The sequence below is a fragment of the Rattus rattus genome, chromosome 10 (genome assembly GCF_011064425.1).
Source record: "Rattus rattus isolate New Zealand chromosome 10, Rrattus_CSIRO_v1, whole genome shotgun sequence".
Classification (NCBI taxonomy): domain Eukaryota; kingdom Metazoa; phylum Chordata; class Mammalia; order Rodentia; family Muridae; genus Rattus; species Rattus rattus.
Genome location: NC_046163.1, coordinates 43496280 through 43516412, shown reverse-complemented (window position 1 = coordinate 43516412; position 20133 = coordinate 43496280). Strand labels below are relative to the sequence as shown.

The following is a 20133-nucleotide window of genomic DNA, read 5'->3' as shown; positions in this document are numbered from 1 at the left end:
TTATGATTTCTTGGGTATAACAAAAGCACAAGAAATGAAAAGAATACTTAAATTTAAGGCATTCATGCATTGAGGTACACAGTTGCTCTAAGAATGGGAGAAGAAAAAGAATAAATTATACATCTGAGAAATGGCCAGAAGATACAAAGAACTGCCATTCAACAGCCAAAAACCCTACCTAGTTAGAAGTGAGCAGAGGTTGAGAAGATGCCCTCAGCCTACAGAATATCGCCGCACATGGGAACCCAAGCCCAGATCTCCCGGCACTCAGAACATGCACATGTGTGACCCCAGCCAGCTCACTTGGAGCAGAAGCAGGTGAGTGGGAAATCCTGTCTCAAACATTAAGGTGGAGAGGGAAAAAGGAAGACACCCAGTACGGTAGCCTCTGTCCTTGACAGGCACGAGCGCACAATTAACATGTACGTGTGCCAGACATACTTGCAAAATGAGCAAATTACTAAATAGCTCCTAAGATCCATGCACATATGTGTAAGTCACATGAACAGCAAATGAGCATGTTGGGAGACTGTTCGCATCGGTACTGTGCAGAGACAATCATTCCTGTCTTCATGTAGGTAGAATGACTGTCAACAAAGCAGTGTCTATAAACGGAAAGCAAGATGGCACTGTAGGCAAGTCTAAAGACACCTGGGACTGCTGTGCTTCACCAGGAGATGTGTATGACAGCTTTCGTTGAAGATAGCCCGGAAGTTCAAAAGAAAAAATCTCGCCTGACCCATCATTCTAGGTTTATAGCCAAGAGAACTTAGGCGCCATCGTAGTGTTTGTATACCAGTTTTTGTAGCAGTCTCGTTCATGGTTGCTAAAAGTCAAATATCATCTTAATATCAGTTAAGTAAACAGAATCATCTGTATGTCAAGGGATACATTCAACTCTAAAGTGCACACTTGAGGCATGCTATTTACATAAATGTTACATGAACTATGTTAGATGCAAATGGACAGAGACTGGTACCAGGGTCTGGAGAAGGGCAGGAAGGGGTGCTTAAAAAGCCAAAGAATATTCATTTTTTTCAATAATGAGTGGGTAATGTAACAAAGTGACCCCTAGTGGATGCCCATTTGCCTTTCTGGTCAGAAATAAATGAGTCCATACAGTTGGAAGGGGGATCTAGTGAAGGAAGTTCAGGACGCACCAGCGGGAGTAGATGGGAGGTGGGTGTGATCAGAGGACACTATTTATGTATGGAATTCTCAGTGCATAAGTAACCAAAGAATGAACTCAAATTTAAATAGCTGAATGACTTAGACAACTCTCCCAGGAAAGTTCACAGGTAGCCAACAGTCACACATAGCTGGTTAACAGGAACATGCAAATCAGCTGTGAGACTACATAGAAATGGGGATAGTGACTAAAACTGTAAAACAACATGTGTTGAGGGGAACACTGACAAAGTGTACAAGCATTCTGAACACTGCATTCCTGTCAGAGGCGTATATCCAAAAGATAACGTAAATAATTGGACAAGTACGATGTTCACAGCAACATCGGCAAAAATGGTCCAGGTGATGAGTATGTGCACAAAACCCCACCCAAGTGTTACGTATTTTCTTCCATAAAAAGGAATTAAATACTGACACATTCTATGTTATGAATGAGCTTCGAAAGCCCTAAGCTAAGTGGAAGAAGCCACATATAAAAGATCATGTTTTCAACAACTCTGAAATGTCTAGAAGAGGCAAATCTATAGACAGAGTATCTACTCAGAGGAAGTGTCAGGACAAGAGGCATTGGAAGTGGCTGGTTCCGGGAGCCATGGAAGCATTTTGGAACCACAGACAGCTGGGGCTGTGTAACGCATGAATAAGCTAACTGCGCTGGACTGTGGGTGTAGAATGTTTTATATTCTGAGGTCTCCTCAGCTAAATTAGAGGAGAAAGTTTGGAGACGCTGCTACCTTCTTGCCTATTTTCCCAGCTCTCTGCATTACATCTATCCTGTCACACATTTGTCAGTATTTTTAGCATTTAGAAATCTTGCTTCACTGTCCCAATTTTAATACCCTGCTTCCTCTTGCTCCCAAACCCAACACTAAGATTTTCCCCGTTTCCTTTTAAAACAAAAGGTTTCATTTCCTTAAAAGTTAAAACATTTACTCCGGATGGGGACGGGGGGTCTTCGATTTTTTTTTTCACAGATACCTTCACTTATGAGTCAAGTGTTTGGATACCATGCATGTTCTGCATTGATTTGCTTCTAAATCATGTAACAATCCTGAGTATTACAATATGCACTTGGATGTCAAAACCAATTGTAATGAAATACAAGACCACATGAGTGCTACAAGTTAAGATAGGTACAGAGCTTAGTGGTCCACACCAGCAATTCCAACAGAACTGAGGCAGAAGCAGAAGGATTCTTAAGTTCCTTCTAGGTTCCAACCTAGGCTACATAGAAAGACCCCCATATCACAAAACAAAACAATCAAACACAAGACTAAACCATTCTCTCTACATTTTCCAATTCTTGTAAACTACATGTTAGAATTTATGTGAATGAACTCACATTTATATATGTAGTATATTATAAATGTATATAAATATATTTAGACATACAGAGGTCATAGGATTGTACCATACACAACATTGACAATAATTTTAAAACAAGCCTAAAACTATCAGGGACTCTTATGCACAAAATAGAATTAAGTGTAGAAAAGCTGTATTATCTTTCCATAGGTACTAACAGGTGATATTTATTCTAAACTATTTAAGTCACCACCATTAAAATTCAACTTTGACAAATAAAACTTCGGATAAAGCCTTGATAGAGACTTAAGACATTCTTTAAGAATTATGAAACGCTCTTCTGAAAGATGTGTGTATTACTTTTATTTTGTGGTGGGGAGGTGGGTATGCATTCCACTGTGTGTTGAGGTCAGAGGGCAGCTTGTGGGAGCTTGTTCTCTTCCTACCATGTGGAGCCCAGGCACTGAACTTAGGTCATCAGTCATCAGACTTGGTGGCAAATGCCTTTACCCAGACATCTTGCTGTCCCTCTGTAGCAATATTTAAATGAGCATAGGAATGATAAAAACAAATGTGTGTCTCTCTTGTGGCTTTCTGGGTAGAAATGTGAACAGAGTAGTTTGGAGGTAGACAGTTGATGAGGCACTGACTACAAGATGACGCCACACATTCAACACTGTGAGAGACATTTATTATGTGTCTGTGCGAAAACAACATAAATTCAGCATCACCAAAAGGCAAATCCCACTCCCACAATTTGGAGTATTATCAAGACAGGGGCCCATGGGAAACGACACACACAATTCTGGTGAAAGCAGCTTCAAACGAAGTCTTTCCCAGGCGGCTTCAGTTGTAGTGGTCGGTGAAGCGGAAAGCCTTGGCCTCGGGCACACTGTACAGGCCGCTCTGCAGTTGTTTGGAGCGCCGAGCTTCCAGTCGGAGCTGCCGCGCTCTCTCTTTGACAGCCTGCTGCTCTGCTATTTTCTCTATCTGTTTCCTTCGGAGCCATCTGTGGGAAGAGCATCATCGGAGTGAGTATCATATGCTGAGCTTCTCAACCACAGCATAGAAAACCAACATTTCTGCAATGAGACGCGGTCGAAACACAATCGATAAAGAATCAACTAAACATTAATAGGCTTATTTTCCAGGCTCACGCAAAGAAAGCAATTTACACCTGGGATCAAACCACAAGGTGTGCCTTGTGGTAAAACTGAAAACTTGCTTGGCTTGGTAGTAATCTAACTTACATGAGTTACAAGTCCTATCCCTTTTCCAAAATAATCATTTTCTAAGCAAATAACTATTTGTTATATTCTAAATAAGTTATTCCTTGAAATTAGCATGTAAAACATTAGTTCAGTTAAAAACACTAGCAAGATGCAAAACTGCTGCCTCGTACTTCTTAGCAGGGAACTCTAGAGCCCGTGCCTCTAGGTGGATAAAACGGCCCTTCCTCAAAATGCAAAAGAATCCTAAGCATTAAAGGGATAAAGGAAATCTAAGCATCAAAAGGGAATAAAGGGAGAGTCTTTGCTTAGTTAAAATAACACAAGAACTAACTTTATACACATCAATCTGGTATAGATGTGAATATGGGATATATATACATATGCAGATATAGTTTTCCAGAAATAAACCCAAACAACTATTAGAATAATCAGAAAGTCATACTTTGGGGGTCCTGAATTGCATTTTACTTTAAGTAAATTAATTACCTATTATAAAACTTTAAGAACAATATCATCACAATGCAAATTTTTTAATAAATCTATTTGCAAAGAAGTATTTAGAAGACAGGCGTTCTAGTGCTGATAGTCATGATTAGATTTTTGGATGATGAAAATATAAATTTGCACTTTTACTTTTATAATAAAAGGCTGACATACAGATAGGAAAAAAATGAAGGAGGGAGGGAGGGGGAGAGAGAGGGAGGGAGGCGGGGAGGGAGTGACATGAGTGGAGCCGATCTTACTCTCCACCTTCCTGAAGGCTACAGCTCTGATGTGGGTGGGGCCTGTCTGCTCAGGACCAATGGGGTAACGGACCAGCGGGTGGGGCTAGCTTTTGACCACTTCAGGCCCCACTTTAACCTACTGTCTAAAGGCCCTCTCACGGCCCTCTGTTCCTCTCAGAAAGAACAAGCACTCCTCTTGCTTTCTCAGCTCCTCAGTCTTCCTTTCTTTCATCTGCTCCTCATGCTTTTTCTTAAGCCATAATCGGAAAGCTTGCTGTGGGTCTCTGTTCACTTGCTGAGTAGAAAAAAGGGAGAGAGATTTGTTTAATTCAGAGAAACTAAGGCTTCTTCTGAAGCTCCACAAGAACCAAGTCCCCAGCCAGTGTTTTCACACCGATTTCATGGCCTGCATTCCCCATCCCTCCACCAACACTGATTATGCTTCTGAGGAAGCGTCCCTCTTCCTGAGGAAAAGGGGGGCTGGTGCTCAGGAGCCCTTAGCTGCCATGAGAGCCGCCTCCAGCACCACCCCAGTACAAATGGATCAATGGAGAAAGTAGCAGCTGTGGTTTTCAAACTTGGACTCTTTGACAAATCACATCTTTCCCCCCAAAGATACAAGCATATAAAACAAAGAATGGAATGAGTTGAGGGCTTTAAGGTAGTTCCTGAAAGTTTCATGGAGTATAGTTTATGAGTATACAATTCACTATATTATTTAGCTTTTCCTTAAATTCTAAGTTTTTCAGTTAACAGTATCTGTCAGAAGATATTTAACTGCTAGGTACATCTTCAAAACTGTTATTGGGCCTGGAGTAATGGCTCAGTGGCTAAGAGCACTGGCCACTCTTTCTGAGGACCCAAGTTACATGGCAGCTTATAACCATCTTGTATCTCCAGTCCCAGTGGCATCCACTGCCCTCTACTGGCCTCCACAGACACTGCACACACGTGGTGAACAGACAGACATGCAGACAAAACACCCATACACATAAATATTTAAAACAATGAAACTATAATTATTGCTGAATGCACACATATACTCATGATTTTGCATACCTTTAATATAGTATTTATCACTCCATAGTTAACATTTATTTTGTATTTCCGGAGTTCTTAACATTTATTTGTGTGTGTGTCTGTACATGCACATATTTATAGGTGTCTGTGAAGAAAAGCATTAGCTTCCCTAAGTTTTAGTCACAGGCAATTGTGAGTCACCTGACATGGGCGCTGGGAACCCCACTGGGATCCTCTGCCATGCTCTATGAATTTTCTATAAGGCAGAGTATCCTTGTTTTGGTTGAAACTGTACTCCTGTGCGTGAGACAGCAAATGCACCTAATTAGCAACAGTGAGCGTTTATTTTGGATACGTGACTTCATAGTATCTCTTTGGTTTAGAGTTTGTATCATTTCTCATATGCCATGGCCATCTGTAGGATCGACTTCCTGTTATGTCCTTTCCTGATTTTTTTTCAACTGGGACACTGAAAGTTTTGCTCTAACAAAATAAATCCTGAAGATACCAATAATATTTGTAATTATTTTGAAATCCCTAATTAGGCTTTCATGGAATTTTTATTAAAAGTAACTTTTAGGAATTCCTATTCATTGTTTTAGGTTATGTGTGTCTGTGCACATCTGTGTGTGGGCATGTGCATGTGTGTGGTGTCTGCACCTATCCGAAGCATCAGACACCTTGTAAGTCACAGCAATCATAAGGCACATGCTGGTGCTGAGGACTGAACCTAGGCTCTCTGAAAGAGCAACTGGTGTTCTTGGCTCCTGAGTTCCCTCTTCAGTCCTGAGAAAAATCAATTCTGAGTGGCCACGTTGGCCAGGGAAGCAGGAGGGCTAACTGCAGATCCTCACCTCTCCGTCAGTAAATCCAGATCCCCCAGTCTCAGCCCCAGGTCGGTAGCAGAACAGCTGTTGATGCTTCCCTTTCTCCTTGACCCCATTTCCAGAGGATCACACAGAATCTTCTACAGCAGCCTCCATCACTACCTCACACCTTTGTCTCAGTCACCACCTCCCATAGGCATTCCCTGGGAACCCATCAGCCATGCAGGCCATGAAAGAAATAGGCAATCTTCAGATCTTCACTCTCCCTCCGCTCCAAATCTAATCGCCCAGTCTCATCCCCAGCTCTGTAGCCAACTGTGGTGGCCCCTCCTCCCTCTCTGGCCTTCCTGGGTACTCGGCACAGACGCAGACACACCACACGTATGAAGAATAAAGAATGCAGAGTTTCCAGCAGAGTTCACTGGAAAAGGGAAATGAGAAGGGACTTGAAGTTCTGTCTGTGCCAGGGAATACTGGCCTCCCTTTTAACAAACCCCTCTCTTCGAACCTCATAGTTGAGGAACCTGTTGAAGGCTTCACCTCATGCTACGGATTAGCCAGTGTAGCCTCTCTCTCCTCACTTCCTACTCCTGAGGTGGAACAGGAAGTTCCAAGTCCTGAGCATGACTTGGTGTCTAGAGGTCAGCTCTCATCCAGAAGCCCCCTGAGAGCTAGACCTTTGGAACCAGACACACACGACTCAGGGAACCCCAGCAATGAGGTACTCCCTGTCAGCAACTGGAACCAAAGACCCAGTTCTACAACAAAAGACCCACTAAGCATTGCTTCTCTTCCAGGATCTACACAGGACTTTAGGGGAGTTCTGAGCCAAGAACTCAGGACACAACCAGTATTCATATCTTTGTTATTATATCACAATTACAAACCTGTACTCACATACAAGCATGGATATTACTGATCTGAAGACAAACTGAGATGATAAATCACACACAGTGTTACTAATCTGTAGCAAATACATCACTCTGTTGTAGGAACTAGAAGTTGTTTGGAACTTGGGAGGATGACTGGACATGACAAAAATTTTACTTTGAACACTCAAAAGTCTTAAATTCTACTCTTAAAAAAAAAAAATTCCAGGGCTGGAGAGATGGCTCAGTGGTTAAGAGCACCAACTGCTCTTCCAGAGGTCCTGAGTTCAAATCCCAGCAACCACATGGTGGCTCACGACCATCTGTAATGGGATCTGATGCCCTCTTCTGGTGTGACTGAAGACAGCCACAGTGTACTCACATACGTAAAATAAATGAATAAATCTTTAAAGAAGAAGAAGATGAGCTCTGTCTGTACCCTCCTCCCCCCACCCCGCGCAGGCTCACTCACTCTGCTGCTCATGTCTTCGATCTGCTTCGCTCGCTGAACTCGCCGCATTTCTACCACCTGCTCTCTCTTCTTCTGCAGCCATGCTTTAAACACCATTTCGTTCTCCTTTTTCTTCTCATTCTCCTCCTCTAGCTTACGCTGTTCTTCCTAGTGGGGGTGGGGGTAACAGGGTGTTAGTGGGAAATTCATCAAGCTGGACATGATGTATTTTGACTTCTGAAAGTAGGGTTCCCTGCCTCAAAACTTTCCACATGAAAACTGCTCCACTTTCTTTCACATTAGGGGCCTCTAACTAACTTAAGAGGGAAACGGAAGTTCTGGAGAGCAGTTGAGCCAGAGAAGTATGTAGTTATATGGTGTCCATTACATGCCATTGGGACTGTGTGTATCCTGTGTCTACCCTTAGGTTAGTCTTGGTACCAATTAATTAAATCACAACACTTTTAAGAAGTACTCTAAATTGCTTGAGCATTTTTCCATTATTGCTAAATTAGTTGTGATGATGGTCCAGTAGTTATGAAGGAAAATATTTCACTCACTTAGAAATACATGGGACAAAATTGAAACAGATGGAGCACTACCGAATTCCTTCTATGAAGCCACAATTACTCTTATACCTAAACCACACAAAGACCCAACAAAGAAAGAGAACTTCAGACCAATTTCCCTTATGAATATCGATGCAAAAATATTCAATAAAATTCTGGCAAACCGAATCCAAGAGCACATCAAAACAATCATCCACCATGATCAAGTAGGCTTCAACCCAGGCATGCAGGGATGGTTTAATATCTGAAAACCATCAACGTGATCCATTATATAAACAAACTGAAAGAACAAAACCACATGATCATTTCATTAGATGCTGAGAAAGCATTTGACAAAATTCAACACCCCTTCATGATAAAAGTCCTGGAAAAGAATAGGAATCCAAGGCCCATACCTAAACATAGTAAAAGCCATATACAGCAAACCAGTGGCTAACATTAAACTAAATGGAGAGAAACTTGAAGCAATCCCACTAAAATCAGGGACTAGACAAGGCTGCCCACTCTCTCCCTACTTATTCAATATAGTTCTTGAAGTTCTAGCCAGAGCAATCAGACAACAAAAGGAGGTCAAGGGGATACAGATCGGAAAAGAAGAAGTCAAAATATCACTATTTGCAGATGATATGATAGTATATTTAAGTGATCCCAAAAGTTCCACCAGAGAACTACTAAAGCTGATAAACAACTTCAGCAAAGTGGCTGGGTATAAAATTAACTCAAATAAATCAGTAGCCTTCCTCTACACAAAAGAGAAACAAGCCGAGAAAGAAATTAGGGAAACGACACCCTTCATAATAGATCCAAATAATATAAAGTACCTCGGTGTGACTTTAACCAAGCATGGGAAAGATCTGTACAATAAGAACTTCAAGACTCTGAAGAAAGAAATTGAAGAAGATCTCAGAAGATGGAAAGATCTCCCATGCTCATGGATTGGCAGGATTAATATAGTAAAAATGGCCATTCTGCCAAAAGCGATCTACAGATTCAATGCAATCCCCATCAAAATACCAATCCAATTCTTCAAAGAGTTAGACAGAACAATTTGCAAATTCATCTGGAATAACAAAAAACCCAGGATAGCTAAAACTATCCTCAACAATAAAAGGACTTCAGGGGGAATCACTATCCCAGAACTCAAGCAGTATTACAGAGCAATAGTGATAAAAACTGCATGGTATTGGTACAGAGACAGACAGATAGACCAATGGAACAGAATTGAAGACCCAGAAATGAACCCACACACCTATGGGCACTTGATTTTTGACAAAGGAGCCAAAACCATCCAATGGAAAAAAGATAGCATTTTCAGCAAATGGTGCTGGTTCAACTGGAGGTCAACATGTAGAAGAATGCAGATCGATCCATGCTTATCACCCTGTACAAAGCTTAAGTCCAAGTGGATCAAGGACCTCCACATCAAACCAGACACACTCAAACTAATAGAAGAAAAAACTAGGGAAGCATTTGGAACACATGGGCACTGAGAAAATTTCCTGAACAAAACACCAATGATTTATGCTCTAAGATCAAGAATGGGCAAATGAGATCTCATAAAACTGCAAAGCTTCTGTAAGGCAAAGGACACTGTGGTTAGGACAAAATGGCAACCAACAGATTGGGAAAAGATCTTTACCAATCCTACAACAGATAGAGGGCTTATATCCAAAATATACAAAAAACTCAAGAAGTTAGACCGCAGGGAGACAAGTAACCCTATTAAAAATGGGGTTCAAAGCTAAACAAAGAATTCACAGCTGAGGAATGCTGAATGGCTGAGAAACACCTAAAGAAATGTTCAACATCTTTAGTCATAAGGGAAATGCAAATTAAAACAACCCTGAGATTTCACCTCACACCAGTGAGAATGGCTAAGATCAAAAACTCAGGTGACAGCAGATGCTGGCGAGGATGTGGAGAAAGAGGAACACTCCATTGTTGGTGGGATTGCAGACTGGTACAACCATTCTGGAAATCAGTCTGGAGGTTCCTCAGAAAATTGGACATTGAACTACCTGAGGACCCAGCTATACCTCTCTTGGACATATACCCAAAAGATGCCCCAACATATAACAAAGACATGTGCTCCACTATGTTCATAGCAGCCTTATTTATAATAGCCAGAAGCTGGAAAGAACCCAGATGCCCTTCAACAGAGGAATGGATACAGAAAATGTGGTACATCTACACAATGGAATATTACTCAGCTATCAAAAACAATGACTTTATGAAATTCATAGGCAAATGGAGGGAACTGGAAAATATCATCCTGAGTGAGGTAACCCAATCACAGAAAAACACACATGGTATGCACTCATTGGTAAGTGGCTATTAGCCCAAATGCTTGAATTACCCTAGATGCCTAGAACAAATGAAACTCAAGATGGATGATCAAAATGCAAATGCTTCACTCCTTCTTTAAAAGGGGAACAAGAATACCCTTGGCAGGGAATAGGGAGGCAAAGATTAAAACAGAGGCAGAAGGAACACCCATTCAGAGCCTGTTCCACATGTGGCCCATACATATACAGCCATCCAATTAGACAAGATGGATGAAGCAAAGAAGTGCAGACCGACAGGAGCCGGATGTAGATCGATCCTGAGAGACACAGCCAGAATACAGCAAATACAGAGGCGAATGCCAGCAGCAAACCACTGAACTGAGAACAGGACCCCGTTGAAGGAATCAGAGAAAGAACTGGAAGAGCTTGAAGGGGCTCGAGACCCCATATGAACAACAATGCCAACCAACCAGAGCTTCCAGGGACTAAGCCACTACCCAAAGACTATACATGAACTGACCCTGGGCTCCAACCTCATAGGTAGCAATGAATAGCCTAGTAAGATCACCAGTGGAAGGGAAGCCCTTGGTCCTGCTAAGACTGAACCCCCAGTGAACGTGATTGTTGCGGGAGGGCGGTAATGGGGGAGGATGGGAGGGAACAGTCATAAAGAAGGGAGGGGGGGGTTAGGAGGATGTTGCCCTGGAAACCGGGAAAGGGAATAACAATCGAAATGTAAATAAGAAATACGCAAGTTAATAAAGAAAAGTGAAAAAAAAAAAAAAAGAAATACGTGGGAAATACCTGTGGAAGACACAGAATGTGGCCCATGCCTTGTTTTAAAATCATGTTAACTCATGCTGGGGTGTAGCTCAGAGAGCTGATGGAGCACTCACTGAGGAGCCTGGGTCCTCACCTCAGAACAGCACGATACTAAGATTAAAGCAGTAGCTGAATAAATAAAATATTTTAGTTTAAAAAATAAAAAAAGAACCAGAGTAAAGAGACCAAATTTGAGTGTGCTGCTGCTGATAGAGGAGTTCACTCTAATTTTATAGGCGTTTTGAATTTTTGATTGAAATGTTTTCAGGTTATACAAAGCAGCATTTTTGCTATCAGAAGCGCACAGTGGCAGTTATTTATAAAAATGAGTTCTATCTTAATCATTCAGCGACTGTTACAAAAAGAAGTTATCTAAACCTGAAGGAAGTTGCCTCCATCCATCCTGCAGAACTGTAAGGTAGTCTCAGTAGTCAGAGAACAGAGCACAGTGGGACAGCACTGAGCTACACGTTAGTTGTGAGCCAGGCTGCGATCACCTGCGGCAACTTGGCCAAGGCATCTGACCTCGTCCTCAATGGCCTCATCATTTGACATCTCGGAGGGATTTAGAGAATTTCAGCATGGATATTAGCCTCTCCTCCCCAACCCCCAGAACAGGGGACGGGGCCAAGAGCTGCGGGCATGCTAGGCACCATTCTACCACCGAGCTGCTTCGGCCTCAACAAGCTCCACCCTCAATCCAAAACTGCAGTCCCCGAGATCAAGAAATTATAGACACAAAAGACATACGAGGTACACACCACCACAGCAATGGGGCTGCGAGTTTACCTGTCTCCTACTTTGGGCCTTCACTCTTTCACACAAATAAAATCTGTGTCTCGCCTAGCTCAGAGTGTGCTTTCAAGTCTCACGTGCCTGTCATGTCTGAGACCAGCTTGGGTCTAACACGGAGGTTCTGCTATCTTTTGTGATGTCTACAGGAAAGGATCAAGGTAATGGCAGTGCTCCCCGCTCCCTCAACATTTACCTCAGTGATTTAACATGAAAGTCAGTAAGAGGCAACAACTCCTGGTTATTTTGAACCATTCCTGTCTTGTGACACTGATCACACATGAAATATACTCTTCTTTCCACATGTGCCCACTGCCTCCTTACCTCCCTCTTCAGTCTTTCACGCTTTCGTTCTAGCTGTTTCTGGAGTTCCTTCTGTCTTGGTGAAAGACAGTATGTCGAGGTCACTGGAGAGACACCCGCTGACTGTATCCTGTGACTAGATCTCCTGGTTTTTTTATTTAGATCTGGGTTGGCAGCAGAGCTTGGACGGTTCTTGGGGTTGGCTGGTGGCTGAGGGACTTGAACCAATGGCTCTCCTGCTGGAGAGAGAGTCATGACGTGAATCTTTGCCTCGGGCTCTTCTTTCTTGATGCCACCGACAGACAGGTTGGCAGACCTGAGGGGCAACTGTGAGGATTCATGTTCCATACCATTAGCACTGCTAATGGGGCAGGAACCCCTGACTCTCAATGTCCTGTAGATTCATAAGTTCAAACTTTCCATCTCTTTCTACCAGTATCTTCCTATCGTTTTCTTCACAGCTGCCATTAGTAACTGACATGAGCATACTCTCTTGTCCTAAGTCACCAGAAATACATAACTGTGACAGTTTTCCAGACATATTGGTCTCGTTTTCTAAGAGAACTTTACAAGTGTCACTGTCTTCTAAAGGTGGGACTTCCAGATCAACTAATTTGTCTTTGAACTTCAGTTTCCGCTCCCTTTTATCATTCACAGGTTCCTGAGTCTGTAGAAGCTTGTTAGCCTCTATAATTTTCTCCATAATGTATCTCCTTACTTCCTCATCCTCTTCATCCTCCAGGTCTTTCTGGTTTTCTGGTTTGGAGTCCTGGAAGGAGTTCTCACTGTCTGAGTCTGATATGGGATCCAACGGCTGAATACTCGGGACAGAAATGAAGTCATTTCTTCTGGGCAAGGCCTCATCCTTTGGAGGTTTATCTGGATCAGAGAGCTGTGGGCCGAGTTCTGTTTCTGTTTCCTTCTCTTTTAATTCCTGGTCAAGATCGTCTTCCTTCTTACAAGCCACCTTTAAAACAAACGCGTGAGAGTTTACTCTCCAGTGCAATTCTATCCATTTACTTGGAGGACAAGTGAGACAGATTGCTTTTGTGTTCGTGTGGTTTATTTGATACAGGGGAACTTAGGAGCTCCTGGCCTCACTTCACTCACATCTCTCTGAGCTCCTCTGAGAAGCACGAGGGAACAGCGAGTCCTCATTATGGTCACTGACACTGCAGCCCTGCACTTCACTGCTTGAGCTACTTCAGCTGCAAGGCCCGGGTTCAGCTTCACCTCCCAGGAAACCCCTGCCTCCACCACTCACGCTGGGGCTTCCTGGGTACATGAAACTCTTCTCTCATGGCTGCTTAGGAAAAACTTCACTGCTGTCATTTTTCCAAATATTCTACTGCATTTCTTTTTCTCCACCGCGTAACAAATCAAGGTGGAGTTTAGTTGGTAAAACCTGCTGCCTTCGTTTCCTCAAATTCCTTCTACTCACTCGCTGGAATCCAGATAACTATTCTTGCTAGCCTTCTAAAGTCACTGCACTCAACACCCCAGGCACACTCGTTACTCCCTCGCTTAGTCACTCTAATATCAACACACACAAATTATATATGAATCTATGCACTGTGTGTGGGTGCGTGTGCGTGTGCGTGTGCGTGTGCGTGTAACCGGAGGAGCCAGGAAAGGGTCATTTTCCCTGACTTTCCCCTCCCGTATCTGATTACCCACACAGGATCCTGGTTAATTACAGTTCAGACCAGCCCCTTATTTTTTCCCTATCTACACTACTCTGAAGTGTTAATTTTGTCTTAAGGTTTCAACTATGAGCTGCGAGATTTTATTTTATTTTATTTTATTTTTTTTGGTTCTTTTTTTTGGAGCTGGGGACCGAACCCAGGGCCTTGCGCTTCCTAGGTAAGCGCTCTACCACTGAGCTAAATCCCCAGCCCCGTGAGATTTTATTTTTAAAGGGTTTATTTATATTAAAAGTATAAACCTGGGGCTGTGGAGAGATGGCTCAGTGGTTAAGAGCACTGACTGCTCTTCCAGAGGTCCTGAGTTCAATTCCCAGCAACCACATGGTGGCTCACAACCATTTCTTATAGGATCGGATGCCCTCTTCTGGTGTGTCTGAAGACAGTGACAGTGTACTTATATACATAAAAATAAATAAATCTAAAACAAAAAATATAAACCCATGATTCTTTTTAGAATCATGTTATTTAATTAGATTAAAATTTCATTATCATTTGAGCTTTGTCAAATGCATTTTAATTCCCATCCTGTCATTCACCCAAACATTAAGACATAGTGTTTAAACCGTCCAATGTCCAAGGCAAGGATAAGGGTATTTGTTCACTATGCATAAAAGGATGAGGTTTAGACAAGATAGCAGGAGTGAAAACCTTCACGGCTGTGAACTGCTTTCGTGATGTAAGAGCCGAGCGCTCTATTGGTGTAGTTCCCCGGTGCTACTGGCGTGATCGCAGGCGTGCTATTTGTACTCCTACCTCTATCATGCTGCCATTACTCTTCTCTTTATCATTGATCAACCACTCCAGGTCCTTTTCAAAGTCATCTTCATATTCTCCACTCTCTTTTGAATCAATACCTTTATCTTCATCCATTTTTTTTCACTTGTCAATGAATAATGCTCTAAGGTTTTAAAAGATAAAAGGTCTATGTTAAGCCAGTTTAGAGGTGGAGTGGGAGGTAGGTGGAGAGACCTACGCTGCAAGGTAAGCTGATTACCACAGGGAGACGTGTAACAGGAAGTGTTCAGAGTAGACGTGTTTGTACACACCCCCCTGGTGGCAACACATTTCCATAGCAGAGAGTCCTAACAACCCTGCCACCTGTCCCCAACCCTCCTAGCCCTAATCTAGGAGATCTCTAAGTTAGTAAGAAGATGGAGCTTGGAACAGGATTTTTCTCCATCCCCTGCCAATTAGTAAAACTCTTCTTCAACAGACGATGCAGTCTACATTCTACTTAGTTTTTAGATATTTGGATAAATAAGGACTCAGTTAACTGGACAGTAATCATTACTAAACTATTCCTTGTATTCTTTCCAGACATTCTTTTATATAAAACAGGCCTTCTTGCAAAAACATAGGTAACCATAGATAAACCAGCATCCACCTTCAAGACATACACTGTCTGCCGACCTACTAGTGAAAATGGTTACACTGTGAATGACACAGAATAAAATAAAATTTTCTACAAACCAAAAGGCATACCAAAACCACACTCATTTTCACACTCATTAGTCCTTGGCATCATTAGCTTTCTTTTCACAAAAGAGATACTGAAACTAAGATGTTTACCTTGCTCCTAGAAGAAAACTTTCCTAGGACTAGCTCCTCAACGTTTTCCCAGAGTCTTATATCAAACATAACTCTGAGCTCGTAAACAATAAATATGAAATAGCTCATACTTCTGAGATCATACATGACTCTAGTAAGTACGTGTTATTCCTTATAAAAAAATATCACCTATGTGAAAGCTAAAACGCTAAATTCAAAACCAGAACCAGTATAACAAACAAAAATATATCAGATATATTAGGAGCTATTAAAAATCACAGAAATATAAGTTTTTTAAAAGGCATAGGTAAAGTAAATGAAAAATAAATGAGGTTGGATCAACTCTGAAGCGTAATTGAATTTCCATAATTTCCGAGGGAAACATTCCCACTGGTTCTACTGTAAACACAAACAACGTAAACACAAACTCTTGTTGCCAAGTCCCTTAAGCCTTTCAAATGAGTCACAGGGCATTCAACCCCCTCGGCCTTCATCACCAGGGTACTGTCTACGTGATACGCATGCCAACACACGAGAATAAAATGGCATCTTCCACGAATCAAATTTCTTAGCATTTCCTATTTTATTACTGTGATTGTTTCACACGTTTAAAATGTCAAGTTTATCATCGTATCTACGTAAGTGGTTAGGACCAGATCAATAGTTAGACTGCAGTGGCAGAAATTAGTCCCTTCCTCTTAAGTGTGTGAAAAACCCTGAGTGTCTGAAGAAATGTGGGTCCAAACCATGTTCACAGATGCACATTCTATTGATAACTTTCTCACCAGATAAAAAATGTTTAAAAATACTTTAACCTGATAATTCTATTCCACCTTTACCATATCTAACCTTTTAAACGATATTTGTTGGAACACCAAGAAACAAAAGAATAAACAGTAAAGAGAAGGTCTTTCCATATAAAATAAGCAAAAAAAACTTATTTCAAAAAGCAGTTAAGCAAATTTCCACAACTCTAAGAAACTATCGGGTCCATCCTTCCTGCTGCATCCCGACAAGGCTGTGGTGCCGTGGAATTTTTTTTTTTTTAATTACAATCTGTTACAAGCGCCGACAGGAATATTTAACAAAATTAGGTAAAATTTTGAATTCTTACTGAGCGTCTTAAGCACCAACTGAATGGATAGCATGCTATGTGTGGAAGCTAACATTTCAGGAGTGATTTCTTTTCTTCCACTAAAGCTACCATTCGCTTTCTTAAACTTTGAGAAGGGAAATAACAGGACAAAAACTCTCTCCTTGTGCATGATGAAGTGATACTGTGCCAGGCTGGGGAGATCCTGGGGCTTATGACCGCTTGCTTCACCCACCTCCCTCCCACCTCACCCAGACGTTTATCCTCTCCCTGCTCCTGCCACCTGTCGGCCTGTCCTTCCTCCTCTCCCGCTAAATCCCCTCCTGCCTGTGGAAGATGCAGCGGCTGGGGTCACAGAGATGGCCGCAGGAACTCTCTTCTCCTTTTCTAAGCTCTGACAAAGAGGCAACGGTGACAACCCTGGGCCTGCTCCTGAAGCAGCCAGCACCCGGGTGCCATGGCAACGGCGCGTCTCTGCGGACTTCTTCCGGGCTTCCCACTATTGAAGCAAGCTAGGATCGCGCGCAGGCGCAGAACGAACCCCGCGAACACCTGTGCCTCACATCCGGCCAGCGTTTCTAAGACCCGGAAGCCACACATCCCCTTTTGTTTTCACTCGGCCTTAATGCCTGGACAAGAACTGTTGCCTTGGTTGTGGATTTTGTATACCACTGAACAGATTTTTAATTTGTTGCCATAACTTATAATAAAAGTATATCTCTGTGTTCATTTTCCTCAAGTGAACATTAAAAGACAGCAAATTGTTAATTGCTGTTTCAACCCTCAGATTAGAGAAATTATAGTAAACATTTTATTTACAGAAAGGGGTTATGAAACAAAATAGAACTTTAGTTCAAGCATTCAAACCTATTGAGAGAGGCAACTACACTTTTCCTATAACTTCCCTAAATATCTTTAGGGATAAAGGAAAATAAGGTAACATTCAGAAAGCGGTGACAGCTAATAGGCTAGCCATGAAGGAGCTCGCACGTTGTACACGTTGTAAATAGAAGTGTGGATAAGCAGTACAACATAGGTGCAGATTCATCTAAAAAAGGGATGGATTGAGGATAGACAGACAGACAGATAGATATAATTTATTTGCAGAGTTTACTCTAGAGCTTACTTTTGGAAAATAATACGAATCATGGGAGATGAGCTGGACTTTAGACATGAAGAGGTATCAACTTGTTTTGTTGACTCAAAATATACGAGACAGGGTGCAGCATAAATCGAAACCTTTAGCCTCACTGCCCATCGCCTGTTAGCAATTACAAGCATAACACAGAAACTAACAGTGCGATCTAGGGATAAACATTGTCTTTCTCATTTTCTTGCAAGAGTATTCATGGCATTCATTCCTACGAAACTGTGAGCTCCCTTTCAAGTAGAGGTTGAATTTGGGACATTTACAAGCCTTCAGCCATAGAGCCATTTAAATGTTTGAACGATAGTTCAAAGGAGTGTCCAGGGCCAATAGGTCTTTAAAATGAACTAACTGTAATATTTACAAGCTTTGCGAGGATAACGAAAGTCAATAAAGGAAGTGGGGCTTTGATAATCAGAGATGAGAGAGGAAAGTACCTCAGAAACAGGGCATTTTAGAAAGTTCAGGATCTGATCAATAGAATAACAAGTGTCGTGAGTGTTCAAGATGTACAAGCAGGCGAGGAAGGAATGATGGTGGTATAATGTCACACTTTATAATTTCAAGTCTAGCAGGTAAAGGTACCAACTCCTCCATCATTTAGTGTCCGCTGCTCTCTCTAATGAGTGGAGTGAAGATAGGCTACTCATGACTGACCAGGGGAGCAAGTAAAGGACGTGTAAGAACTGATAGAAACACCACACAGACATGCCCCCAGCTGTGCTCTCATTTCCTAAGCATGTCTCAATCCAATCAAGCTGACAATGGTAACCATCAAAGGTCCAATACGTCAAATTACATTGTATAGTAAAGTATTTCATATCTAGATATATTTATAATAAAAATGGACCTAATTAAAAACAAACAAATATCCTTTTTATAGTCATCCTTGTGAGTCACACCAGACTGGAGGACTTAAGTTTGCCTCTGACCCGCAGCAGGGGGGACAAATCTGCTTCTAGCTCAAATGCCAGCAATAAATTTCTTAAAACAAACGCTCTAAGGGAAAAGGTATTTCAGGGTAATTACTTCCACATGGTATTAGATTTGCTCTGCCCTTGTTTCTTCTGTTCAGCACTTTTGACTTGCAGGTCCCAGCCCTGAAGGGCAGAGGATGAAAGGGATTTCTTGCTGAGAGTCTCCAGCTTACTTATATGTGATCGGGAGTCCCGTGACCAACCCTTAACTGTGGAAGAGGATTTAATAAGAGCCATTCCCCATAGCAAAAACAAACAAAAAACCCAAAATTTATCTACTTCAGTTTGTCCCTTGAGAAAGCAACAAACACGGTGTGCTTTTAATTACTGAGTTTGTAAGTTGAGTGCTATCGTCTAGCAATTGCCCTTTGGAAAATACGTGTCCACGTGGTTGAATGTGGGTGCCAGTCACTAAGCCAGCCTCTACAGTTAGCCTTTCTTCTGTGTGCAGTTTTATAGCAGACATGGCTTTCTGTTTACCTTCAGGCATCTCCCTTCTTTGGGTTGTCAAACCTATTAAGCTCGTTATAAACTTAGATAAATGCCTTTGGCTGCTAGGGTGTTTCGGCTGACCATGGGCACATCCTATCTTTTGTATCCAAATGTAAAGAGTAACCATTCCAAGATTACAGAAGGCCACCCTGAGAGGCTCCGGACAGCACCAGAATGTGGCTGAGGATGTGAGTGTGAGTGACAGGATGCCTAAGAGAGCAGCGGACCCCAGATGTTTTGAAGAGAGAGAAGGGTGTTACAATGGTCACCCTTCCTTTTCTCTCCTTCCTTTGAGAGGGCAGAGGAAATGCAGAGTAGAATGAATTAATACCTTTCAAGATTGTATCCCATTTCCTACTTATAGGCTAAACAATCCCTGGACAGCACCTATAAATGAGCAACTTATGCGTATGAGTAAGTTATACATGTAAATGAGTAACGACAACGCCCAAGCTGATGCATTAAGATGACATGGAGAGATAACAAGAAAAACTGTGATAGCATTTCTTAACAGGGCAGGGGACAAAGGTAAGAAGAATTGGGGCTGACTTAAAGCGGATTTTAACTTGGCTCTAACCTGGTTTATTGAGGGACTCAGAGGTGGAACTAGGCAGTTGGGTAATTCTGGAACTCACAGAGGCAAAGACAACACGTGTGAAACTTTTGGAGAGATCAGCTTATGAGTCTTCAAGTCACTGGAGCAGATAGATAAGAATAAAACTCAAAGGTGTATGGGGGTTGGTAGGGGAAGTGTAGTGAAAAGAGAGGAGACAAACAGAGCC

General features: G+C 42.0%; 1 protein-coding gene across 1 annotated transcript; it reads right to left on the bottom strand.

Annotated features, from left to right (window-relative positions):
- Positions 1 to 3162: 3162 nt before the first annotated feature.
- Positions 3163 to 17239, bottom strand: Ccdc181 (coiled-coil domain containing 181). The gene is given in 7 exon segments (XM_032914832.1): positions 3163 to 3502; positions 4591 to 4745; positions 7639 to 7785; positions 12410 to 12758; positions 12760 to 13355; positions 14848 to 14992; positions 17063 to 17239. Coding segments are annotated over 6 exon segments (1527 nt in total). The 5' UTR covers positions 14965 to 14992; positions 17063 to 17239; the 3' UTR covers positions 3163 to 3339.
- Between the last annotated feature and the right edge of the window lie 2894 nt (positions 17240 to 20133).